Source organism: Equus asinus, chromosome 20, assembly GCF_041296235.1.
Source record: "Equus asinus isolate D_3611 breed Donkey chromosome 20, EquAss-T2T_v2, whole genome shotgun sequence".
Lineage (NCBI taxonomy): Eukaryota > Metazoa > Chordata > Mammalia > Perissodactyla > Equidae > Equus > Equus asinus.
The window spans coordinates 101842578-101867152 of record NC_091809.1 but is presented as its reverse complement, the minus strand read 5'-3'; the positions used below and the strand labels follow the sequence as shown (position 1 = coordinate 101867152).

The 24575-nt window shown below is 47.3% G+C and overlaps 1 protein-coding gene and 1 long non-coding RNA gene across 4 annotated transcripts; both read left to right on the top strand.

Annotated features, from left to right (window-relative positions):
* The first annotated feature begins 589 nt into the window (after window positions 1-589).
* LOC139041280 (uncharacterized) lies at window positions 590-3511 on the top strand. Its single transcript, XR_011496126.1, has 2 exons — window positions 590-1079; window positions 2910-3511. It is a non-coding gene; the product is annotated as an uncharacterized lncRNA (long non-coding RNA).
* Window positions 3512-5424: 1913 nt separating this feature from the next.
* Window positions 5425-24006, top strand: CSRP3 (cysteine and glycine rich protein 3). Of its 3 annotated transcripts, none has more exons than XM_070491333.1 (7): window positions 5425-5509; window positions 5833-5917; window positions 14554-14693; window positions 18846-19014; window positions 20746-20878; window positions 22000-22093; window positions 23687-24006. In XM_070491333.1, the coding sequence occupies exons 3-7, from the start codon at window positions 14582-14584 to the stop codon at window positions 23761-23763; spliced, it is 585 nt and encodes a 194-aa protein (XP_070347434.1). In that variant the 5' UTR covers window positions 5425-5509; window positions 5833-5917; window positions 14554-14581; the 3' UTR covers window positions 23764-24006. The 3 variants fall into 3 exon arrangements, with proteins under 3 accessions (XP_070347434.1, XP_014718740.1, XP_070347435.1); XM_070491334.1 differs by lacking the exon at window positions 5425-5509 and adding an exon at window positions 12052-12104 and having other exon boundaries at window positions 5838-5917; XM_014863254.3 differs by lacking the exon at window positions 5425-5509 and having other exon boundaries at window positions 5814-5917.
* Window positions 24007-24575: the final 569 nt, after the last annotated feature.

Sequence of the window (24575 nt, the reverse complement as noted above, 5' to 3'; positions counted from 1 at the left end):
GGCACAGTGTGAACTTTTTGGAAAAACCAATAAAAGTCTTCCAACTGTTCTAAAAATGTGCCCAATCCTTATGTCAACATTTCACATGGAGTGGCTATACGCTTAAATAAGTAATTTTGTTCTTTCTCTCTTACTGCTTATCTCAGATCTGGTAGGAACTGAGCTCTTCCAAGACCTCTCAAACCCACTCAGTTGTATGAATAAATGTAACCCAAAATTTTCAAATGCCTACTAGGTGCCACCACTGAGGACACAAAGATGAATAAGATGCTCTCTATTCCCCTAAGGAGTTCATCATCGAAGGAGCCCAAACGACGTGTGAACACCCAGCTGAAGTACCCTGTGCTGAGAAGTGTGAAGGGAGTGTTTTGGGGGCCGGCTGCAGAGAGTGGCGCATCCCACCTGGAATGGGGTGAGTGTGGAGGCCGGTGCTGAAGAGGCAGCGTTTGACCGGCTGAGGGAAGGATGAGGAAGATTCCGCCAGAGAGGGCAGGTTAAGGAGGCGGGGAACATTCCAGGCAGAGGATGGAGCATGAGCAAAGCAGGGAGGCATGAGACGGCTGGCTATTTTTGGAGACCAGCGATTAGACTGGAGAGACTGACAGATAGGATAATGGAAAGTGGGTGGTGGGAGAAAAAGTTGGAAAGTTAATTTGGGGCAAGATGAAGAAACTTGAATGCCACGTCAAAAACCTTTAACATAATCTCCTAGTAACGGGGCACTAACAGCGGTCTTCGAGCTGAAGGGGGGCGCTAACAGCGGTCTTCGAGCTGAAGGGCGCCGTCCTCCGATCTGTATTTGGAAAGACAACTCTGGTGATCTGTATTTAGAAAGACAACTCTGGTCGCAGTGTGAGATGTGGAGGAGAGGTGGGGAAAACTGAGAGGGAGGCTTCTGAAAACGGCTAGGCAGGACATCTGAGCCAGGGCAATAAGAGGAGCAGGGCTAAGAAGAAGGGATGGATTCCAGAGAATTCTTTAAGTGTCTGTTGTCGACACAGGTGAGCAGTCGTGGACTCTATTCAACCCATGGAAATATCTCCTGAGAATACAAGTCACTGGTCCACTTCTGACCCTCTGTGAGTTGATTCCCGTTTGTCAATTTGCCGGCCCTGTGATTCCCACGTCAGGTTCTTGTGCTGCTTCGGGCTTCTCCTAGAGGCTTTGTATCGGCTGAATAGCAGATGTAGGAACAGCCTTGGTGCAACCCGAGGGACCATTGATGTAAAGCCCTGCCAGCCTCTCAGTACAAGATGAGATTGAGTTGGTGCTTTGGCTGTGGAGGTGCTCAGACCTGCAGTTGCTCTCAGACCTCCAGTGTCCTCTCTCCCGACTACATAATGCTGACCAGATCAGTTAAAATTTCCCTCAGAGCGTTGACTCTGGAGCAGAGAACCTGGTTCAAGTCCTGACTTGACCATTTACTAGCTGTGTGATCTAACCTCCTCAGCCAGGTTCTTCATTTGGAAAAAGGGGACTAAACACCTATACCCTCCCACTGCTTGAGAGAGAGACAGAGAGGATAGAGATCACACCCCAGGGAGGCTCACACACATGGCAGTGCTTTTAACCGGAAGACCATTATGTAAGGAACACTTCATCACTATAATCAGCCAGTGATGAATGGCCATAAAAACAAGGAGACCAATAAAAAATCTGGATGATGCAAGTAAATCAACTATTTGTTTCACCAAATCTCACTTCATTTCAGTGACGATGACAGTATTCGCTTTTTATCTCCTGGGAAAAAAGAACCATCTTGATGCATTTAAGTGTTGCTTTGCCCATTTCTCTGCCTTTCATGGATGGAACACATGGCCAGGAGCAAGCTCGGAATGGTAGTTTTAAATTAATTCTCTCTTTGAAATAAGAGCCAATGACAAATGTCAGACCAGCGGTGCATAGAAATAGTGAAAAGGCCTCGTTACTCCAAGAACGTGGCTGACATTGAACACATTATGGTCCAATTATGTTCTTTTCAGAGTGGCTAGGATGCGCAGATGGAAGCTGAGATTCCCAGGGCTGTAAGTTCTTCTGCAGCGCATTCCCTCTTCGCATGGTGTGGTTTAGAGCGATGGTTTTCAAAGTGGAAGGTGGGCAGCACCCTAGGCAACATGTGAAACAATACTGGGGAATGAGAAAAAGAATTAGAACTTTTATTATATTTATTTTTATCTTTTTTAGTGCCTAGTTTTGACTACGTTTCATAATGCATGTAATATTACAAGAATATGTTTATAGTTTATATACATACACGTGTGTGTACGCATTGCTTTTACTGAGGGGACCATGATCAAACAAATTTGGGAACCACTGTCGTAGAAGGGTTTTAGAGTTCGATCTGGGTTTGAATTTCCCTGTCCCCTTGGGGATCTGTGTTTCCCAATGACTTTCTAGTTTTTAGTCATTCCAGGGGAACCAAGAAGAGGACGCAGTACAGTGTAGTCCTAACATTGCCATTGACACACCGCTGACTCAACTGTGTGGCCTCGGGGGGACTGCTTAGCTTTCATGAGCAGCATTTATTTCAGTGCTCATTCAGACAATGAGTATAATAATGCCTTCTTTACAAAAAAGTTATTGAGAGGATTAAATAGAATAATATTTACTCAGTTTTGGGGTATAAAGGTAGTTTTAAGATATGTATTTCAGATTGCCTTCATTGTCCCACCTCACTCCCTTGCCTCGCCTTCTTTGTGTCCTATGTTTTCGCAATGTCTTACTCACTTACGGTCATTCTGGTGGAAGAAAGGAGCAGGAACAGGGGGTTCCAGTCCTAATATCACCGTTCACTTACTGTTGAGTCACTCTTCAGCTAGGATTGATTGAGCAGCCTGCTGTGTGCCCAACACATGCTTCGTATTATGTATTCTTCACAGAATCCAAAAGAGATTTGCTTCATTTTTCAGGTGGAGAAGCTCTAGAACAGTGTTGACCAATAGAACTTCTGCTCTGACGGACACATGCTGTATCTGTGCTGTTCAATACACAGGCACTAGCCACACGTGCGTATTAAACACTTGGAATATAGCTCCTGTGACCGAGGAACTGAATTTTTAATTTTATTTAATTTTAAATCGTTTCAATTTAAATACCTACATATGACTATTGGCTGCTCTATGGACAGCACAACTTTAGAGATTGCTGAACTAACATTCAAGTGTAAGGCAACATTAAGACTGATACGGGGCGAATTGTGTCTCTCCCTGTTTATGTTTTGAAGTCCTAACCCCCAGGACCTCAGAATGCGACTGTATTTGAATATAGGGCCTTTGAAAGTAAAATGAGGTCATCTGAATGGGCCCTAATCCAACGTGACTGGTGTCCCTACAAGAAGAGGACATTAGGACACAGGCACACAGAGGGGAAGACCATATGGAAACACGTGGAGAAGATGGCCATCCACGAGACAAGGAGAGAGGCCTCAGAAGAAACCAACCCTGCTGACATCGTGATCTTGGACTTCTAGCCTCCAGAATTGTGAGAAAATAAATTTCTGTTGTTTAAACCACCCAATGTGTGGTATTTGTTACTGCTGGTCTAGCAAAATAATACAAAGAACTATTCAATTATGTGAGAATTTAGTTCATTTATAATAGACTCTCTCAATGAATTCATCAAGAACACATTCTATCGCACACACATACACACACAGAATTTAAAACGTAAGATACAAAAAATATACAAGAAACAGTAGTCAAATGAAGAAAGGAGTAAAATTTATAATTAGGTTTAAATAACTACTGATGCATAATGAACAAAACTAATTACAACCTGGAACTGAAACCCCAGATGATCTCCACATCAGAGACGGTGGGCAGGTGTGTAACTGCAAGGTCAAGGTGAAGGAAGAGAGCGAGGTGGTGACGGTGAAAGTATGCTGAGGTTCTTATAAGTTTCTCATCTCATGGAAGAAACAGAATATGGCTACCAATTAAATCTAGACGCCAACAAAAATGCATATCTATTGTGTCTTAAGAGAAAAACATGGCACAAATAAAACTGTTAAATCCAATAAAAGGCCAGAAAAGAAAAAAGAAACATTATAAAAATAAAACATAAAACAAGATGAAAGGCACAAGTCCATATGTATCCAAAATCACCATAAATGTGAATGGGCTAAAATCCCCTTTTAAAAGATTACCAAATTTAGGTAAAACACAAAATACTGTCCATTATTAACCCTGGGAAGCAGAGTGGGATTGTGGAGGGAACTTTCACGTTTTACCCTAAATGCATCCTTATTGTTTAGTCTTTCACAATGAAAATGCATTCCTGCCTTGCCTGTGTAATTAGAAAACATGTTTTTAAGGGTCAGAAACGTTAGAGTCAAACCCAGATTTTCTGACTCAAAATAATTCTACTACAAACATTGCATTTCCCATGAGCAAGTCAAATCCCTTCTTTGGACCTTAATATCTGAACCTACAAAATGAAAGGGCTGGGCTGCATTTGTGGCTTTTAAATTTTGTCCCAAAGAAGTATTTTAGAAGCTCTTTGGGGATTCAGAGAAAGGCTATGAGAGTGGGACTGTAAACCACCTATTTATCTCAAGCAGTGACTCCCTCGTTTATCTGCTTTACATATTCATGCTCCATTTGAGATTATCTGTAGAAAAAAGTATTATCATTCTAAAAAAACCTGCAAAATTTTAAAAGTTGTTCTCCTGGAAGACTTCTAAAGTCTCTTCTATCTTTAACATTCCAGAGGACTCACCATTTCCCCATTTCTACGATGAACACCCTTTGGCATGAAAACAGAGACCAAGAATATCTCATATGAGGTTGCGGTGTGTTCATATTGGTGAAATTACCACAACCTTCTTTCCAATGAAGTATTGCATCACTCAACCAGTTGCTTTGTGGCATGTAACTCAAGGGTTAACATGGCTGATTTGAAGGGCTGGATCTTATACACCTCAACATTCAGCTCAACACGTGAAGAGTGCCATCACCTGAGAGACAAATGACCTGCATTTCAATCTGGAACCTGCCAATGACTCGTTTCTGGCCTTGAGCAAGTTAGATGTCTCAGTGCCCTCAGCTCTAACATGAAGAATTAGTCTATTAAATCTCTGAGCTTCTCGTCAGCGATCAAATTCTATGATTCGGATGAGTCCTGATGCTTGATCAAAGCCAAAATATGTGCACACCAGGCGAAGAGAAATCAGACCTCCTAAGAAAATGTGGGTCCGCTGAGACTTATCAAAACCTCTCATAAATATGACGCACCGCCATGTTAAATTCTTAAGTAGGAAAAGATGGTGAACAAAGTAACTCAAAACTATTGAGAGAAAACTTTTCTTCACAGGATGGTGGGCCATGAAGTGACAGGAGCTTGATGATCAGCTGAGCTTTTCTACCCCTGAGCTTCTTTGAAGAGATTATGTAAGTATCATTTCAGACATCCATCGTTCTTATTTTTAGCTCTGAGTTCTCTTCACAAGCATAGTGACCTGTGTCTCGGAGTTCCAGAGGGCTCCCAGATATGGCTCATGATTCATTTGCAGGTACCTTGCATTGATTTCCAGGAAGGTCAGGGGAGTAGGAGCCTGGAAAAATGATTTTAGATAAAAATCCGTCTTTGCTCGTGTTTCCATTACAACCACTTGATTGGAAATTTACATTCCACCCATTGATCCCCTGGTGCCATAGGCGATTGGCAATTAAAACAGAACCCAAACAATATTGTTCTCCAAGGGCCTCACAGCTGGTGTGGGGGGAACAAAACTGAGGGCTGTGGTCACGGGCTATTTTCAGCCTCTGATAGCAGTTGTGTTACTCATGTCTCATTCACCCTCTCCCCTCGCCTCCCTCCCGCCCTTCCCTCCAGGCCAAGGCTGGTGACAGCCTCCATATATTTAAAGAGCACGAGAGCCCCCCTTACTCAGTTGAGCTGACAGAGACCACACAAGCAGGTAAGTGGAGTGAAGTAGGCACTCGGCTGGGGGTGGGCTGGCTTGCTGGCTGGTTGGGACCAGGAAAGGTCCCAGAGAGTGAGGGTGTGTTTCACGTCCCAAACACCAGCATCCAGTCTGGTTCTGTGAAGAGGCTCAAGTTATGCTCCATTCTGATGTGGACCTAGCAGTTGTTCAGAAAATCGCTAAAAGGTTTGGGGGCTCAAGGGAACCTCACAAACAGAGAAATGAATAAGGGATTATTTTTGGTCTAAAACTATTTTCATGGTGGAATAACGTTTCCTATCGTCTTAGTTAGAAGACCAGCATTCTAGTGTTAGAATCGCATGATGAACGGATGTATGACTTTCACAAAGTTCATGCCCTCGGGGTCTTGATCTCCTCTGCAAAGATCAGTATGGATGTAGGCACATTTTTCTAAACTGTAAAGTACCGCAGGGTTCTAAAGTGGTTGTAATAGACAGAATGCAGCAGAAGCCAGCTTTCCAATGCTCAAAATTGAAAGAATTGTGCTATTCAAAAGGTATGGGTGAATGACTTGAGATTTCTATAATTCACCACATCCTGTCTTGCACATAGCAAATACTCAACGAAATTTGTTGGTTTAAAATAGATTTTACATCCCAAGGATGTTCAGCAACAGGCTTGCTTTTCGAAATTTTAAATTAATCAACATAGGATCCAGAAAAGACATTGCTACCTTGACAACCCATTTAAGGCTCTATTGAATGGGAAGATGATTTGGGGCCCGGGGTGAGGGGTAATTCCCAGTGTGTCCTCTCAATTTCAGGCAAGGATTTTTTTTTTTAACATCCCGGTGAATGACAGGCAGGGGTGTGACTGAGAACGAGAAGTGGTTTTAAGCAGTGGTCTGAGCAGAGATGCTGCCTGGAGACGAACGCCAGCGCCGCCGCTAGTCTCTGTTCGCGTCTCTGAGCTGGGGCTGGAATTCCCCCAGGAAGCAGGCAGTGACAGGTCTGAGGAAGCCTGTCTCTCTGCAGCACAGTTCAACGCAATCTAATGAGCTTGTATGGGCCGTCTTCTGGTGGGGCCAGGCGAGGCAGAGGCAGAACTGACGCGGAAGGGTGGGCATGAACAGCAAGAAGGGAGGGAGTGTGGGAGAGCCCGTGCCCTCAGTTTACTTTGGGGACTGAATCTCAATACTGGGTACTTCCAATTCACCCCAATGTATGTAAAATTGCTATATGACCCAGAAAAAGCGACGGATGCTTCTGGCTTGGCTTTGGTTCCTTTCTAAACAACTCCATCATTAACATAAGCCTCGGCTGTCGGCAGGGAGTGCAGCTGACCCCTAGGGCCTGGTGCCCTCTCTGGCCTGGCAGACAGGTGCTCTGCAGCCCACAAGAGGAGGAGGGGAGGGAGGGAGGGAGGGAGAAGGCAAGAGTGAGCAGGATCATTCAACAGGCAAATTGCCACGACCCTCTTGGAAGAAGTGGAGAAAGAATCTTGGTAGAATACAAATTCAGAAATCCTGGCAACCTGAAGGAGGAAATAGAAAAAAACAAAGAGCTTCGGTCATAGAAGCAGTTCAAATTGCAGCTCTGAACATCACACAACTTCTCTGAGTTTCCATTTTCTGAATAGTAAAATTAAGGTAAAGCCACTCAGCCAAAGGGATGTGTTAGAATCACATGAATGAGCTAAAGTATAGGAAAGAACCATAGTAGGAAAACACAAATGCACAAGGCATTTGAGCAACGGCACAGAGCCCAACATTATGAGCCACAGGAGACGTCCCTGCTCGGCTCGAGTGTGGTGATGGAAATCCAGAGGTCAGAGTGGGCCACAAGCTGGCCAGGAGTTAGAAGGTGATGAATTTGTTTCACAGGAGGAAGGACACAGACTAGGAATATAATACATAAACTCCAACTCCCGAGGCAGGCGGACGTCCAGTTATAAGCGTGCTGCTCAGGTTTCTCGAAATACTGTATCCAGGGTTGGGCGTCACAACCAAAGAGACATGTGATGCCTTCAAATGTGAAAAACTACAGTTCTTCATCGCAGTGAAGAAAAGCAGGAAGGGAGACGGGACTGTCTCCTGGGCCGTGGAGGATGGAAGCCTTTTCTGAGCCTCCGAGTGGACCTCATGGTGGGAAAGGGTTGATCACGGTCTGTGATCTGTGCAGTCACAGAATAATATTAGCTTATTTAACCGTCACGAAAGGTCCTGCGAGAAGTCGTTCTCAGAGGAAGAAATGAAAGTTCAAGGCAACAAAGCAATTACTCAGAGTCAACGTGGCTAGAAAGTGGAGAGCCCGGATGTAAACTGGGGTGCAACACGGTCTTTAAAAAGAAATTATAAAGGGCAAAAGAGAACAAAGTGAGTTTCTAGGAGTAAAAGGCAGCCACACTTGGAGATAATTTCAGAAAAGATGTAACATGACCCACGTGTGAGAGCCTTAGCTTAACAGGCAGGTGTGTCTACCGTGTCTCTATTTGAAAGGGATGAGAGCTAACACATGGGTTTGTTTCTGTGCTGGGAATAAGCACCGGATGCTTCCCAGGCGTCGTGGAAAGAACTTTGTGTGGGGACTTCGTCTCACTGTCCAGAAGCGTAGGAGGAAGCCACTGACCTTGAGTGTCCTACACGGGGGCTGAAGGGCGTGGTCTCCCTGGGCCACAGAGACTGCTTGGGCTCGCTGGTTCCCTTCAAAGCCCAGATCACCAGGGAGGTCAGCTGGTGTTAGGCATCAGCGCTGCCAAAGCCAGGAAGTGGCTGTCCCAGGGCACAGGCTTAGGACCTTGCCTGGCCTGCCGTCCCTGCCACGGGGCACCCTGATCCCCAGAAGGGGCCAACTCCCCCTGGCCTGGCTGTGTTTGTTCTGGGTGCAGCATGCTCTGAAAGGCTGAGGAACAGAGCTGGTTCACAATCTGAATCAGAAGGGCTGCAGAGAAGAAACGGAGAGATTTGCTTGTTTTAAGAAAATGGATTTAAAAACCAGAGATAAAATAACAATAGCAGGGGCCAGCCCGGTGGCGCAGCGGTTAAGTTCGCACGTTCTGCCTCTCAGCGGCCCTGGGTTCGCTGGTTCGGATCCTGGGTGCGGACATGGCACCACTTGGCACGCCATGCTGTGGCAGGCGTCCCATGTATAAAAAAATAGAGGAATATGGGCTAGAGGAAGATGGGCATGGATGTTAGCTCAGGGCCAGTCTTCCTCGGCAAAAAGAGGAGGATTGGCAGTAGTTAGCTCAGGGCTAATCTTCCTAAAAAAAAAAAAGTTAGCAATAAAAGTTGTGATAAAAGCAACTAAAATCGTTACACATCTGCTGTGTATCATCTAGTAATAATTGTCTAATAATAGCTATTATTATCTCATTTAACCTGAAAACAACTTTCTGAGACAAGCCTTCTCACCCTGTCTTTGCACGCACGAGGACACTGGGCTCCAAGATTTTGAGCAATTCACCAAGAGTCCCACAGATTGTGTTTTCTGAACCCTGGCCTGGTTCTCTCCAAAGCCTGTGCCCCTCACTCTGCTCCATCCTCTCTTTAGCCTGGATTAAGAGAATAGAGCAGAGACATGTTTGAGAAGGGGTGCCACTCAGCAGCGTTTCTGCAAGGCGAGGCTCCAGTCAGCGTTCAGATCCGGGAATCCGTCTCAGGGCTTGAAGGACCCTTGAAGGGGCTTCACTCCATTGCAGCCACTTGGACATCCCTCCTTGGCAGAGCTGAAACCAACAGTGAGAGAGAACCCTCCAGCCCTCGGGGAGCCCTTGCCCTGCCTGAGGAGCCCTTTATTTTGCTGAACTGAGTTCGGTCTCCCTGTTTCTCTCACCCACGAGTACCCTCTCTGTCCCGTGGAGAGACAGGAGATCAATGATCTCTATTCCCACCAACTGGGACATTTGCTGAGTGGAGCTGCTGACCCTTGTCCCCTCTCCAGTGTGCCGTAAGCAGGGACGTGGGACATAGAGCCAGCTTATCTGGGGTTTGAATTGCAGCTCTGCCTCTTACCAGCCATGTGACCTCAGACAAGTCACTTAAGTTCTCTGAGCCTCAGATTTCTCATCTGCAAAATGGGGGTAACAAAATTTACTCTTCAGAGCTGTTGTGCGCATTACAGATAGTGTACATAAAGCAACTGAAGCGCAGGGCAGGATCAATAGCTAACGTTAATATAAGAACTCGGCTTCAGAGTCAGAGAGACGTAAGTTTCAATCGAGCCTGTGGCATATGCTAGCCACCTAACCTTGGGCACTGTAAATTCCCTAAGACTCCATTTCGCCATCTCTCCAGTAAATTTTGTAACCTATCTGAAGGGTCGTGGTGAAGATTAAATGACACGCCACAGTGCTGGCCCAGGAGCTGGGCTCCAGACGCTTGAGCTTCCATAATAACATTATGATGTTAGTAATGATTATGATGATCACTTAGATTCCAGATATGTGTTCCTATGATCCAAAACCTTTGCCTCAGCCAGTGTAGACAATTTAACTCATTATGTGGAATCAGGCATCTGCTAGGATGACCAAATGAACCAACACTAAGCTAAAAAGGGCATTGTCGCTTGAACTCTCTGCTCAAACTCATGGCCTAAGGTTCCCACCGAGGTTCTTTAACCGACCCCACAAGGAAGCAACTGGGTCACTGAGTGCCCTTTTCACCTACCCCATGCACTCTTCCCCTAAGATAGCACCTTCAGCTCCACAGATGGTAGTTTAATAAGAAAGAAAGTCAGAAAGGGTGTTAGATTAAGAAGAACGTGCCCAAGATACACATACGGTTATGCTTTGAAACTCCAGATTGAGATTGTCAACTTAGAGTTATTGCAGAACTAATTAGCTCTTACATTGCGTAACACGCTACGGTTTACAAGGTGACTCAACATGCTTGAACTGCCGCAGTTTCCCAGCAATAGTGAAAGAAATGGGGCTGTTATGCCCATTTTAGAGAGAGGATACTGAAGTTCAGAGAGCTTGAGTGCTTTCCCCAGATCTCACAGCTTTGAAGAGGTAAGATGGAACTAGAACTCTGGGTCCCGGATCTGAGCCAGTGCTCTTCCCAGCCCCAACTATAGCACATTCACAGCATGATCCTTCCACAGCATTATTTGTTAAGAAATCCACATGGGTAGTCTCTCACTGGGATCTGGGATCACTGGATCCAAAAGTCTGGAGTCCACCCTCTCCCTAGCTGACGTGGCAGGGCCCTGCATTTTGTCTCATCCTCATAGATCCCACACTGTCCCCCATTTCTGTTCTGACCCACAACTTCATCTGCAACAACACAGCCACCTCCAGGACCGGCCCAGGGAGTAGTGCCAGGTGGCCAGATGGAGATTGTGACCCAGGTGACAACTGGGGCCGAGTGACGGGCAAGCCTATATTTGGTGTCCTACCTTCGGTGACCCTTGCCTGTGCCAGGCAACACTGATAAACAACTGGCCCATCCCTTGGTATCTTGCCAGCATAAGCTCACAGTCTGGGCCTGGCCAGGGGAGTGTTGAGACAGAGGAATTCCGAAGCAATGCAGGAGGCTGAAAAGGTTATGCACGCAAGCCAGGACCTCACTGCGCTTTCAAATCACAGCGATTGAAAGCTTAATGAGCAGATTGGTGCTATTGGGATAACCTGAAATAAAGTAGGGAACAATGCCTTGTCTTTGAATATCTTCTCAACGCTGCTTTAAATCCCATCATATTTCCGTGATCCTCACAATAGTCCTATGAGGAACGTGCAGGAGATAATATTATCACCATTTTCCACCCAAGTTCAAGGTCACGAGGTCAAGATTAGAACCTGTGTCTTCCAATTCAGGATGCCTTACAACGCTCTCTGCCTTTCGGGCCTTTGAGCAATGGAAGAAGAAATCAGAGATGTCTTCTGTGCTTAGCCTCCATAGCTACATTTCCATCTTTAGAAACGGGACTGAGCACCTGTTTGATAGAATGCCTACGGATTTCTATTTTGGGTTTCAAGTCCTGATAAATGTATGTCAGATATTTATGATCACTTAAAAACAACCTGTGCTGGGATCCATTACCGTGTGAAGAAGGTATTATCTGTAATCATATCCTCACTTTGAAAGGTATCATATGTAGGTAATTACTGAAAACACACACACACACACACACCCCCAAGAGGCATATCTCTCTCTCTTTAATTTGCAGGACATGCCAACGAAGTCTCCGCTGAAAATTTGAAATGAGAAATTTGACCTAAGGTTGTTTTCATTGAAAATTTCTACATCATTAATTTCGCAAGTGTCACTGTCACATTCCCGGATTCGAAGAACATTTCTCCTCGATATTATATTGTGTTGAAGCTCAGGATCAAAATGAACATGAGTAAAATGATATGATTCTACTCTTTTCTAGAGAATGTATCATCTTTAATCAGAGCAGGATGGAGCTTAGAAAAAGAAGTTGGCTAGGGAAATACACCGAATATTTACTTTTTATGCCTCATCTTATTTGTAAATGAGGGGGTTGGTCAATCTTAAAAATCTGTTCCAACTCTAAAAGTACTAAAAATGGAAGTGGAGTAAAATATGAACAATTTGGGCTCTTTTGGGGATAGTAAGGCCTCCATGCCTTTCTGTGTGCTCTTTTCTCTTCCTGAAATGCCCTTCCCCCTTTTCTCTAGCTGGTGAACTCTTACTAACCCTTCAAAACCCCATGTTGATGTGACGTCTGCTGTGAAGCTCCCACAGCTCACTGCTTTCATCCACAATCTAAGCTCGGGCGGCCATTTCCTCCTTGGAGTTTGCACGCACGGCACGCATGGCACGTCTCACACGGCTCTCCTCTGGGGCAGAGGGTTCTGCTTCCTGCCTATCTTACTCATTAGAATGTGGGCTTCTCAAACCGCAGGGATACCAAGTACCCATTTTTATAGGTGTTCCTTCCTTTTATCCCTCACCAAATGCCTAGTGTAGGGCTTGACACAAGATAGGTAGGTGGTAAATGCATGGTGAGTGAATGAATGAATGAATAAATGAATGCAGGCTTGATCGCAAGCTTCTTAATCCAAAATCCCTTACTCTTTCCTCTATATTAAACAACCTGAACTACAGAAATAGAAGCACTAAATGTTTCTTTTTTCAAAAAAAGTTAAAAGTTTATTTTCTAAAATTTTACTGCACAAAGAGAAGAGCCTGCTTCTATGAGAGGAATGATAGGATGTTCCTGGTTAAACTCACACTGTTTCTGGTGGTGGGAAAGTTCTCTGCAGGGACGTTTAGATAGAGACGTTCCCTTTGGTCCTAGTATCAGATTCTGCCGTCTGTTTGCTATTTACCTTCTGTTTCTTAGCAAAAGCTGTCTTTGTTTTGAGGCTGGGAGACACAATCCGGACCAGTTGACCCAGGAGGGCTTAGTGTTAATCGCTAACTATTATAAGAAGGTGACTGTCTTCCCAGAAGGGAAAGAGAAGGTCAGGAGCAGCCACTTGGAATGGCCCGATAGTGCTTGGCGTCAATGACAAGATGACACACCAGGCTTCTTAGAAACCGAAGGATCCCAGTGAAAATTCAGACCCCCCCTGGGGCTGGCAGGATTTCAGAAATTTCACTGATTATTGATGGCTTATGTCAGTTCTGCTCTGGGCAAGCCGAAAACTGGAGTCATGCTTACGTACACAGACACAGAGGGAAAGAGAAAATTATTTTTTCTGATGCCCCTCCCTGTCTAGTATCTCTTAAACATAATTCTCTAACAAGGAGACAATGATGGCCCAGGATCAGCAGCTCCTTGCAGCAGAATGTGCTGGAAGACGTAGGAGGACACCTCGCATTGTCACCTGGCTCCTGTGGTCACACCTGACACTGTGAGCTCTGTCACGTACCTTCCGGCACACCGTGTCCTTTGGTTCTCTGAACAACACTGTAAAGCAGCAAGGAAAAGAGTGACTCTCTTCACAGGACAGGTGGGGAACAGATGTGAAGAGAAGCCATGCAGCTCCCCTCGATGCACACAGCAGGTTGTGGGGAGCCCTGAATGCAGAAGGCAGGTTTCTAGACCACCAATCTAGTGTGGTGCCAATATGGCTCACTGCCTGGGCCTAGCGGAAAGGAGGAATAAAGCTGAATAGGAGATTTCACATATCATGTATTTTTCGCAGCACAGTTAGCTAAGGCTTTGCTACCTGAAGGGTGGTCCATGGCGAGCAGCATCAGCACGGCCTGGAGCCTGTCTTCTCCCCACATCTACCAAAGCAGAATCTGTATATGTAGTTAGACCCGAGGTGATGCAAGAAGCACTGAGCTAGATAAGAAGATAGTACCATTTTCAGAGGCTAGTCCCACTTCTGGTGGAATAATTTTTAAAACCTTAGATGGAAAAAATAGTAATACTTAATATTTGTGTATAATTTTATATACACAAAATTAGCTCATCCATTCCTTTCAAGAACCCTGAGAGGTACACAGGAGCAGATGCTGTTGAAATTTAGCAGAAGAGGAAATTGAGTCTCAAAGTAGCAAAGTGACTTCCTCCGAACCATCCAAGTGTCTGAGGTGATTCAGTGACAGGCACACGGTAATTATTTGCTGAATGAATGAATGACCCACCAAAAACACCGGGGCTGGATCGTGGTCTTCAGACCACTGTTCTTGGGGATTGGTTACTCCTGAGGCCCCCTAAATTTAAGGTATTTGCTTTATACCCTATTAGACTTGACCTCGGTCAGAGAGTCTTCAAGATGCCAAACTGGGGCGGAGGAGCGAAATGCGGAGCGTGTGAGAAGACCGTCTACCACGCGGAAGAAATCCAGTGCAATGGAAGGAGCTTCCACAAGACGTGTTTCCACTGCAGTGAGTTGGGTGAACAGCATGAGGGCCCCTCGGCCTCCAGAGGGCGTTTCCAAGTTCACATTTAGCCACGGAGACTGGGCATCAGTGGTTCTCAAAGTATGATCCAGGAACCAGTAGCCTCAGCTACGTGTTAGAAATATTGCTTTGGGTCCCCACCTAAGGGAGAGATGGCGCCCCCTGAACACTCTGTCTCCAACCACTTGCCCAGCTTATAGGCCATGTCCCTGCAGGTTGAAGTCAGAACCATCTGGCCTGCCACGGCTCTCAGTGGTGAAAACCTTGACCCAGTGGCGACATTTACAAAGTGTGACTTGGCAGAGAAAGGAAGCCATCACTTATCTGCAGCCAGGATGGATCTGGCTCTTTGTGTTGTTCCCATTGGCCAGCTGACAGTGAACCAGCTGCAACTGGTCTTTCCCAAGAAAGAACTTGTGTCAGGCAGGGGGCAACACGTGCCAATTTTGTAATAGTTGGAAAGGGAAGGGTTTAGGGGCCTTGGCACCAGTGACTTAAGAAAGAGAATCTTTACCATCACCCACCAGACACAGATTCACAAATGTTAACACTGGGGGAACTTCAAGACCCCGTGGTCCGCCTGGGAGTCAGGCTTTGTCTGAGTCACGGGACTTTGCACAGCCATTCCCCACCTCTACGCCCAGGTCGCAAGCATCTGCAGCAGAGCTGGGAGGAGAACCCGTACCTTCAGGCTCCCAGGCCAGTCTCCTGGGCACAACTGCCTTCTGGAGTTTCCTAGCAGCGAGTTCTGTTTTGGGGGAACAGTCCTTTTCTGCCACCTACCTTCTTTGCTTCCCTCCAGGGGGTCTGGCTTCAGGGCTTGCTTTACTGGGCATTTGGAAGACCCCACCCCACGTAGTCCCTCAGCCCACGCCCATGCCGCAGCCCAGTGGCTGCAAGGCGTCACATGGCCCCAAACTGTTTCAAACAGAACCTCAAGGGTTGGGCTCCACCTGTCAGGGCAGGAAGACACTCCACCCTCAAGCTGCCAGAAATAGTAATGTTTTACCTGCTACAGGAGTTTCCGTGATCTCTTACCTCCCACAGCAAACGTACTTCGCTTCAAACGGGGAAATACTGCTCTGAGTGGTTGGGTTGGCTGACTTACTTTGGGTTTTAATGACGGATAGCTATTTTCAAGTCATTGTACATATCCATCAGATTCATTGTTATTACAATTATCCAGAAGTGACTGCCCAAGACAGTTCTTTCCATAACCTTCTGGCTTTTGTCCAAAAACATCCAGTGTTCTTTCAAAAAGAATGAGGGTGACAAATATTGGAAAGAACAGTGGAATTGGAGTAAAACTGACTGGGGTTTGAGTCTGGGCTCTGCCATGTACCAACTGCATGACCTTGGGCAAGTCATTTTGCCATCAAGCCTCAATTACCCCATCTATAAAATGGAGATGGTTATACCTACCACACTGGTTGTTACAAGAAGAAAACTGGGGTTCTTGATCTGGAATCAGCCTTCTGGGCCTCTATTCTCCTTTGATCAACTCTGAGATCTGTGCGGGAACGGGAAATGGAAGGGCAGCTTTCAATGGCGAGCGGGGTCTTGTCTTTCCCAGGTAGCGGGAAGATGCCCTGTTCGGTGGAGCCTTGCTGGAAGGGATTCAAGCATTTGGTGGTTCACCCTTTGACATTTTCCTTAGAACTCACAAGTAGGAGGGGAATCTGAACAGGGTGAGTTCCTATAGTGGTGGACAGAAGGATCCTGGAGAAGAGCTTACTTTTTTGGGTTATCATCACAAGACTTGCCTGTCCACAGGCCACCCTGTGCTGGAACAGGGTTCAGAGAGGCACTACCTTAGCTTGTCTCCTGCCCAGTGTTCTCCCGACTTCTAGACAAATCTTCATCCTCGCTATCAACACTATCCAAAAGAAATGTAACACAAGCCACGAATGTAATCAATTTTCTAGTAACCGTAGTTTTAAAAAGGTACAAGGAAATAGGTTGTTAATTTTCAAAGATTTTATTTAACCCAATATATCCAAAAATTATAATTTCAAAGTGTAATCAATATACGAATTATTAATGGGATGTTTTACATCCTCTTTTGTTTGTACTAAGCGTTTGAAGTCTGGTGCGCGTTTCGCAGTCGGAGCACATCATGTGGAGGGCAAGCGGCTGTGGTATCAGACAGCACAGCCTCCTGTGCCCGAGTGTGAAAGCTGGTCAGAAGCCAGGGAGCGGCTGTAGAATTGGCCAGGACAAGACAGGACATAGGCCGTCCTGGAGCGATGGGAATGAGCACTGGAGTAGGAGTCAAGGATCTGAGGCCAGTCCTGGCTCTGCAACTTACTGTTGTACAATCGTGGCCAAGTCACTGATCTTCATTCATGCACGCATGTGTGCATTTGTTCACTCATTCATTCATTCAACAGGTGTTGTCAGAGAACTAACTCTTGGCCAGGCCCTGTGCTCTGTTCTGGGGATATTAAGATAAAACAGTTTTGCCCTCAAGGAACTCAGAATCTAGAATACCAATGAAGATTCGAGAAGTTGTTCTGGAGATTGGCAGCTGACAGCAACGAGAAGGGCAGAAATGGATATATACCTTATATGCTCAAATATAAGCATTTTCCCCCCAAAATATTTCTTCATAAAAAGGGTTTGCCCTGCATTCAAAGCCTTATAAAGTCTCTCCTGCTATAGAACCTTCTCTCAATTACTTTATTTAACATTTTTTTAAGAGAGAATGTTTAACACACACAACGTTGACACAATACAGAGTTTAATAAACTCCTGTGAGCCCATCTCCCCAGCTACACAACCGCCAATCCCCAACCCCCGGCCAGGGCGACCTCATCTACAACCTTATCTTCTTCTCCCACTCCCGTACTCAATCAGTTTTTAACAAGATACCGTTTGAAGAAGGCGTATTAGCCTGAAACACCTCATTCAGGGCTGGATTGCTTATGGAGGTCACTTGATTGAACCGGTCAAAAAAAAAGGAGGCAAATAAATGGAATGCATATGTATTATTATTTTATTGTCCCAGGGGATGTGACCTCACTATTATAAGCGCTGAGTATCACCATAAACAACCTTTAAGGATCATTGTTACAAAGCAGTACAACAAGTTATTAAGTGGTGGAAATCCTATGTATTTTTTGAAGCTGCCCTAAGGTTATGCTGATAGGAGCTTCTTGTTGAGATATGGTCTCCAGGTGACAGCCTCCTGCTCATCTTCCTGCTCAGGTACAAACGGCTTCCTCTCTAGCGAGGCAGACAGAGCAGAGATGAGCTGCTCCGGAGAGCTGGGTCGGCTGCCTCAGAAAGACCCTCAGTGATGAAGGAGAGGCTGATGCCGAGGAGGAAGAGAAGGAATTTGAAAACAATTGTTTCCTGAATTTGCGTGAGATTAGAAAAAAGTAACATCTCCAAATCAATATATTATTGACATATTATTAAATTAAATAGTATAAGTAGGTATTTGACACTTTCATTTACATCTTTAAAAGTTTATTTTTTTTAATTGGCAAAAAAAAGTCTTTCTATGAATCTTCTCTGGAACAATAGGGGCTTGCCTTCATGCGGGACTTTCCATCATGCGAGACAGTTTAACATGAGGTAATACACAGTCACCAGGGGGCTCGAGCAGGTACAAGATAAGGATCGATGAGGCAGGTCTGCCCCCCTCAGCCTGTCCCCTGCTTCCAGAACTGGATCAAAATTAGCCTGAGTGGTAATGGCCTCCTTGAAATCACAGTGCTCTTCAAATGCCATACCAAGGAGAGAAACTGCTCAATCTTGATTCTAATACGATTAAGAAAGTAAGTTCCTCTCACTCACGTACACTTCCCCCATGCCATTTGGGGTGAGATGCTCAGGAATTCAGGATGTTCCCATTCAGGGATGATATTCCTAGCTGGTCTGAGACCACACGCTCGTTCCAATGCTGGCCGTCTACCTCTTTCTAGCTGGGTACCACCGAGCACATTACTTCCCTTCTCTGTGCCCCAACATCCTCATCTGTGAAATCAGAACTGCTCTGCTCAGGAATCAAAGCTGTGTTCTTGGCCGGAGGGGCCCTCGTGCTGGGTCTCCTGGCCCCTGCATGGCATTAGGGGTACAGGGATTGGGGGAGGAACCTCAACCCCACCCTTCTGACCCTCCTTTCCTCGGCAGTGGCCTGCAGAAAGGCTCTCGACAGCACCACGGTGGCAGCCCACGAGTCGGAGATCTACTGTAAGATCTGCTATGGGCGCAGGTACGGCCCCAAGGGGATCGGCTATGGACAAGGCGCCGGCTGCCTCAGCACGGACACAGGCGAACACCTGGGCCTCCAGTTCCAACAGTGAGTTACTGCCCGCTTCTGCCAGCCGGTTGTCAGGACAGTTCATTCTGTTTCCATAGCAACGTGTTCTGGAAGTGGGAGAATGAACGCTATTGTTGACTTCCAACAATAGGAATACCCAGTCTGACCAAGTTTTAACAATGTGTCATCTCTCTGAAGACTCTCTTTAAATTATCTGCCTTTCTAAAGGGCAATTACTTTTACACCATGGCTCTTGGTTTGCATGTCAAGAGAAGACCCAGAAAGTACAGATGTTCCATTGTTTGACCTTTGCAAAACTACATGGGTCTCTTTTCTTCCCCTTTGAGCGCTTCTGTGTAAATCACCTAAATATGGCAGGGAAGAATGGCCATTCTCTGTGCGCTTGTCACTAAAAGATTTCTTCCCTTGGGTTGTAAGATGACTAATGTCTGCATGGCAGGGGGAGTGTGTCTGCGGGGATGTGCTGGACCTCAGGGGTAAGCAATCAGTTGTGACTGCTCTCTGGGTCTCCCGGGCTGCTTGTTGCTAGTACAGTGCTGAGGGTCGCCCCAACAACATCCCAGAAAAGCTGGGGTACCATGCTGTGCCATCTCTGTCTACCAGTCTGGTCTACCAGTCTTGACGATCATACTGACCTCCAGCCCTGAACTGAGTATAGGCCGCCAGCCACTCGCCTACAGCTGCTGTCTGGCCAGCTGGTACCTGGGCCCAGCTCTGCGGTGGGACTGGGCAGGGAGGCACAGCCCAACTGAGGCAGGGTCCCACGGATGGCCTCCCCAGAGAGCATTAGACCATCCGAAGAGCCATCTGGTCCCTTCCAGAGCGAGTAGCCATGGCAGAGCCTGGAAAATCGCAGGGTGTGTGATGGCTTGTTTTACTTTTTCTCATTACTCAATCCCAACGAGATACTCTGCTTCAAGAAGAAAGATGCTGCCAACTGCGTTCTCTGCTTCTCCTTACTCAAAGCTCACGCCTCTCCGCGAGGGCTGTCTGGTGATGCTGCACCCAGAGGAAGAAGCCTGGAGACCCGGGTTCCATCCCAGCTCCACCAGTTATGAGCTGCCCGACCCTGGGCAGCTACCCCTTGATCCTTGCTCTCCTCCAGCTAGCTCTGCCTACTTTAGGGGTTATGGTGAGACTAGAGCGATAAGTGTACAAGGAAACACCAAAAGATATGGGAACACTGGTTATTACTGTGCCTCTATCTTGGTCATTGCTCACATGGGGACAGGTGACCTTTGGATGCAGGATAACAACATGAATTTTGACAAGGAATACATCAGCTCATTGGACAATGGTTTACTTAGTATCAACTGTCAAGACCCCATCTTGCTCTATAATATTTTCACCACTCACTTCGGAAAGTAGACCAGTGGGCTTCAAGATGGTAGAAACCTAAACAGTCACAGGAGCAATAACAAGCTGGCAACAACAATGACAGTAGTACAGGCTAACGTACCTGGAACACCTGCTCGGTGCCTTACAACAGAAAGGACAGACTTACAGCAATTACCGCTAACGTTTATCTGTCCTTGCCACACGCCAGGCAGGCACTGTTCTAAGGGCTTCAGTCGCCTTACCTCACTGAACCCTCTCAACAGTTCTTTGAGGAAGGCGCCATGATTGTCCCCACTTTCCAGATGAGGAGTCTGAAGCACAGAGAAGTTCAGTAACTCACTAACGGCACACAGCTAGTACTGTTTGCCAACAGAGGTCTCTAGGTTTCATTCATTTCTCTTTCTCCACCAGGTCCCCCAAACCGGCACGCTCAGCCACCACCAGCAACCCTTCCAAGTTCACTGCGAAGTTTGGAGAGTCGGAGAAGTGCCCTCGATGCGGAAAGTCAGTCTATGCTGCTGAGAAGGTGATGGGCGGTGGCAAGGTAAGGACTTCTACACGAGCCAACGGGATTTGCTTGTCTCCCCGATCAGTTAGGAAGAAAAGGAGAAGGAAGGAGGAACTGTGGATGGGTGGGGCCAGACCCTTCATCCTCCTTAGCTCCCAGGAACCACTATAGGTCCCTCACCCACATTCCTGGGCTGTGACTCCACCTGCAGCTCCCTTGGAAAGAGGAACTGGTGCAATTCGATGCCGCAGGCATTAGTCCACTGGATGGAAGGCACCAGCTAAGCGGCTCTGAGACACAAAGGTACACAGGCCCCCTGCCCTCAGTGTCCATGATCCTTCCAGAAAGGTGTCAGCCTGGGACCTGTCATCCCTGCATAACTCAGTCTGCTGCTAGCACCACCCCTGAGGGACAGAGCACACATCTCCCAGCAGTGGGAAGCATCCTTGCTCCCGAATGTGCTGGCAACCAGAGAGTCATCAAATGTCTGAGAGAGACGCACACTCGCTCTGCAAGCTCCAGTTTCAGGCCTGAAGCCAGGGCAGTCCCCACGGGACGTGGGCCTGACGAAGGAAGACGATCCTGTTTATCCTAAATGGGGGAGGAGGCCACTCAGAGTGTCTGACTTCAAATATGAGGGCGGCGTCCACCCCAAGCCCGGCCATTCAAAGTCTGGTCATGAGAAGCCCTGGGCTGTGCCTGGCAGATGGTCCAGGCCGTGCAGCTGTCTTCCGCCGGAAATGCACAGGGTGGGAAGGAGGTGGAGTTACCTGCATGATGGCCCCTTTCTTCACTTTTTTCTTCTTTCACTTTATATTCAACGTAAACCTTACCCACTGACTCCAGTGCAAGTCCTCCTCTCTCCAGTTTGTTCCTCCATCTTCTAGAAAGGGGAAGTCCTTTTCTATTTAGTCTGTTTTGAAGGAATACATATGGAAGTCACCTTGATCAATTTGTTTTTAGGGGTTCTGAGAATTGACGGTCAAGTCCATAGGGTCTCATTTTCTCTAAGCCTAATCCAGGCCCGATGAGATACGTGACTGGTTAGGACACTGGCACTCCCTTAGGTGCTGCTGGTCGGGCGACTTCACGTGGAAATAGAAAATGCTGCCCACTCAGTTAAACATGTAACTCTCCTGCCCTCCCCTGCCCCTCAGCCTTGGCACAAGACCTGCTTTCGCTGCGCCATCTGTGGGAAGAGTCTAGAGTCCACCAACGTCACTGACAAAGATGGGGAACTTTATTGCAAAGGTGAGTGGTTCTGGAGACTCTCCTGAGAGGTCTTCCCGCGGAGGGTCCCTGGGAGGGGACGTCGTGTCCATGCCGAGAGCCTTGTCTACCAGGAGGCCTGACTGCTGAGCCCGAGCGGGTTTTGGGCTCTCAGGATGGAGCACAAAACCCTACAAGGGAAAGAAACCCCCTGCCTGACCCCACTCGGGGCCTGTCCATCTGTGGGCACCCGATGCTTGCGGATGCCCAGTGGTTCAGGGCAGCTGGGTGCCGGGGGGCAGAGAGGACGAGGGGGAAGCAGTGTCCTGACTCTGGCCATGGAAAAGGCCTCAGGCCTGGACAAACAGCATCACATGCTCTTCCGAAACCCAGACACCTTCTGTCCACCTGAGTGGCAGAGAGGGTGACTGGGGAGGAGGGATTGGCTTGGCCTCTCTTGCGTTTATCAAGACTGTCTATCTTCCTCCCTCCCTCCCCCTTCCCTCCTTCCTTCCTTTGTTCCTCCCCCTCCTCCTTTTTACCCTCCTCCCTTCTTCCCTCCCTCCTTTTTTCCTTTTCCCTCCCTCCTTCCTTCCTCTCTCCCTCTTTCCTTCCCTCCTTCCTTCCTCTCTCCCTCCTTCCTTCCTGACCTTTCTGTTTCTGGTGTCGCACATCGCTTAGTGGTCACAGGGACAGAACTGACAGGTGGGTGTTCCTTCCGGTCCTCACAGCTCTGCCCACAGCTGCCTCCATGATCCCTTTGTCTCGTGGAGACATAGCAGAGCTTAGCTCCTTCCTGACGCCTCACAAGGAAGGGACGCATTAGGGCCGTGGCAGTGGGCCTGTTCTCTCCTAGGCCTGGTCTGTTCTCAGTGGGGTGTCTCAACATCTCCAGGTGTGTGTGTGGGAGTGGGGGGAGGGGAATAGTGGGAGAGGAGCAAGAGAGAGGACATCGCTGAGCCACACTGAAGGTTGCCAAGCTTCCGCCCTATGAGACAGGATGGGAACTGACGCTCGATCTGACAGGGGTTGCCTTCTCCCGGCAGGAGAGGGTCCTCAGCATTCATAGACCACAAAGCTCTAAAATGTTGCTGCAGCCAGCAGAGAGATCAACACATAGATAAATAATAGCATTTCCAAGTGAGGAAAGCTCTAGAAGAGGACCATACACAACGCAGCAGCGTACAGAGAGGCAAGGGATCAGCTTGGGGTGTGAGGGACGGCTCCTCAGGAGACAAGCCTCCTGGGCGTCTTGAAGGAGACTGTGGGTTTGGGAGGGGCCATTCCAGGAACAGGCAGCAGTGAGCGTGAAGGCACCGACGCGGGCATCCTGGTTCATTCCGGGAGTGGGGTGGGGAGGCCCAGGAAGGAGGGGACGAGGCTGGCAGGCAGTCGGGAGCCGGATCACATCGACTCAAATGAGAAAACACCTCTGAACACAGTGCAGTGCAAGGAAGCATCGATGCTTTTTACTAGCAGATCGAAAACAAACCTAGTTCCATTTACTTAAAAGTTAACTTATGAATGCGTTTATCAAAGGCTGCCTCTCACAGGGGAGGCCCGTGCCCAGACAGAAGGGACTGAAACAACGGTGCTAACCAGCTTGCCTCTCCCCCATCCCCTTCTCATTCACAGTTTGCTACGCCAAAAACTTTGGCCCTACAGGGATTGGGTTTGGAGGCCTTACACACCAGGTGGAGAAGAAAGAGTGAATGGGCACCACCTCTCAGCTCTCATCAGCCTAAGCCTTCGCCATACCCCTGCCCGACGGAGACGCTCCCCCAGACGTCCTCTCCCCAGTAGGCAGACAGCATCTCTCTTCAGAAGTGACCACTCTTAACCCAAAGTTAGAAGAGAACTTGGAAGAAAATTATTAGATGTCGAATCTGTAACAAACGCTTGATTATTTACAATCCCTGGGGTAGGAGAGGCCCTCAATAAATGTTTTAGCCACACCTTGTCGTCTCTGGATCTTTTATTTCAAATAGAGGGAAGTTTTCCAAAAATTGAGAGGTAGTCTGAACCACCAGCTGCAAAGGCTGTGAGAATTTTGGTGTCCACCGCGGGAGGAGGAGGAGGGAAGGCAGAGCCAAGGAGAGAAGCCTTCAGAATCCATCAGCCGTGCTTCTCGGGTTATTACTGCTAACGGAGAACGTGGCGGCCCGGAGCAGGCAGACAACACGATCGCAAATCCTAAAAGGAAAATCAGAACCAATAAAACTGCTGAGGAGTCGATCTTTTTGTCCCATCACGGGCTTTGCAATATTACCCATTTCATGAAAACTCAGAAATGGCAACAAAATGTGGAGTTTGCTTCTGCGTTATAAACGACATGAGGATGATTTTCTTTTATTCTGGGACAATTCCCTAGGGTTTAGCAATTTTCTTAAAACTTCTCCTCCATCAAATTGCCGGGCTCACGAGTGAAATGCAGCCAATTAAAAATGTCTGCTCTGCCTCCTCAGCAGTTCCCGGCGGCTGGAGCTCGTGCTTTCTTGGGCTTCTGCTTGTAACAACCACAGCA

Excerpts from the sequence above, each read along its gene's own strand:
- CSRP3 (XM_070491333.1), top strand. The coding sequence starts at position 14,582 with ATGCCAAACTGGGGCGGAGGAGCGAAATGCGGAGCGTGTGAGAAGACC. Across the intron at positions 19,015-20,745 it reads CTGGGCCTCCAGTTCCAACA|GTCCCCCAAACCGGCACGCT; the intron begins GTGAGTTACTGC and ends TTTCTCCACCAG. Across the intron at positions 20,879-21,999 it reads AGGTGATGGGCGGTGGCAAG|CCTTGGCACAAGACCTGCTT; the intron begins GTAAGGACTTCT and ends CCTGCCCCTCAG.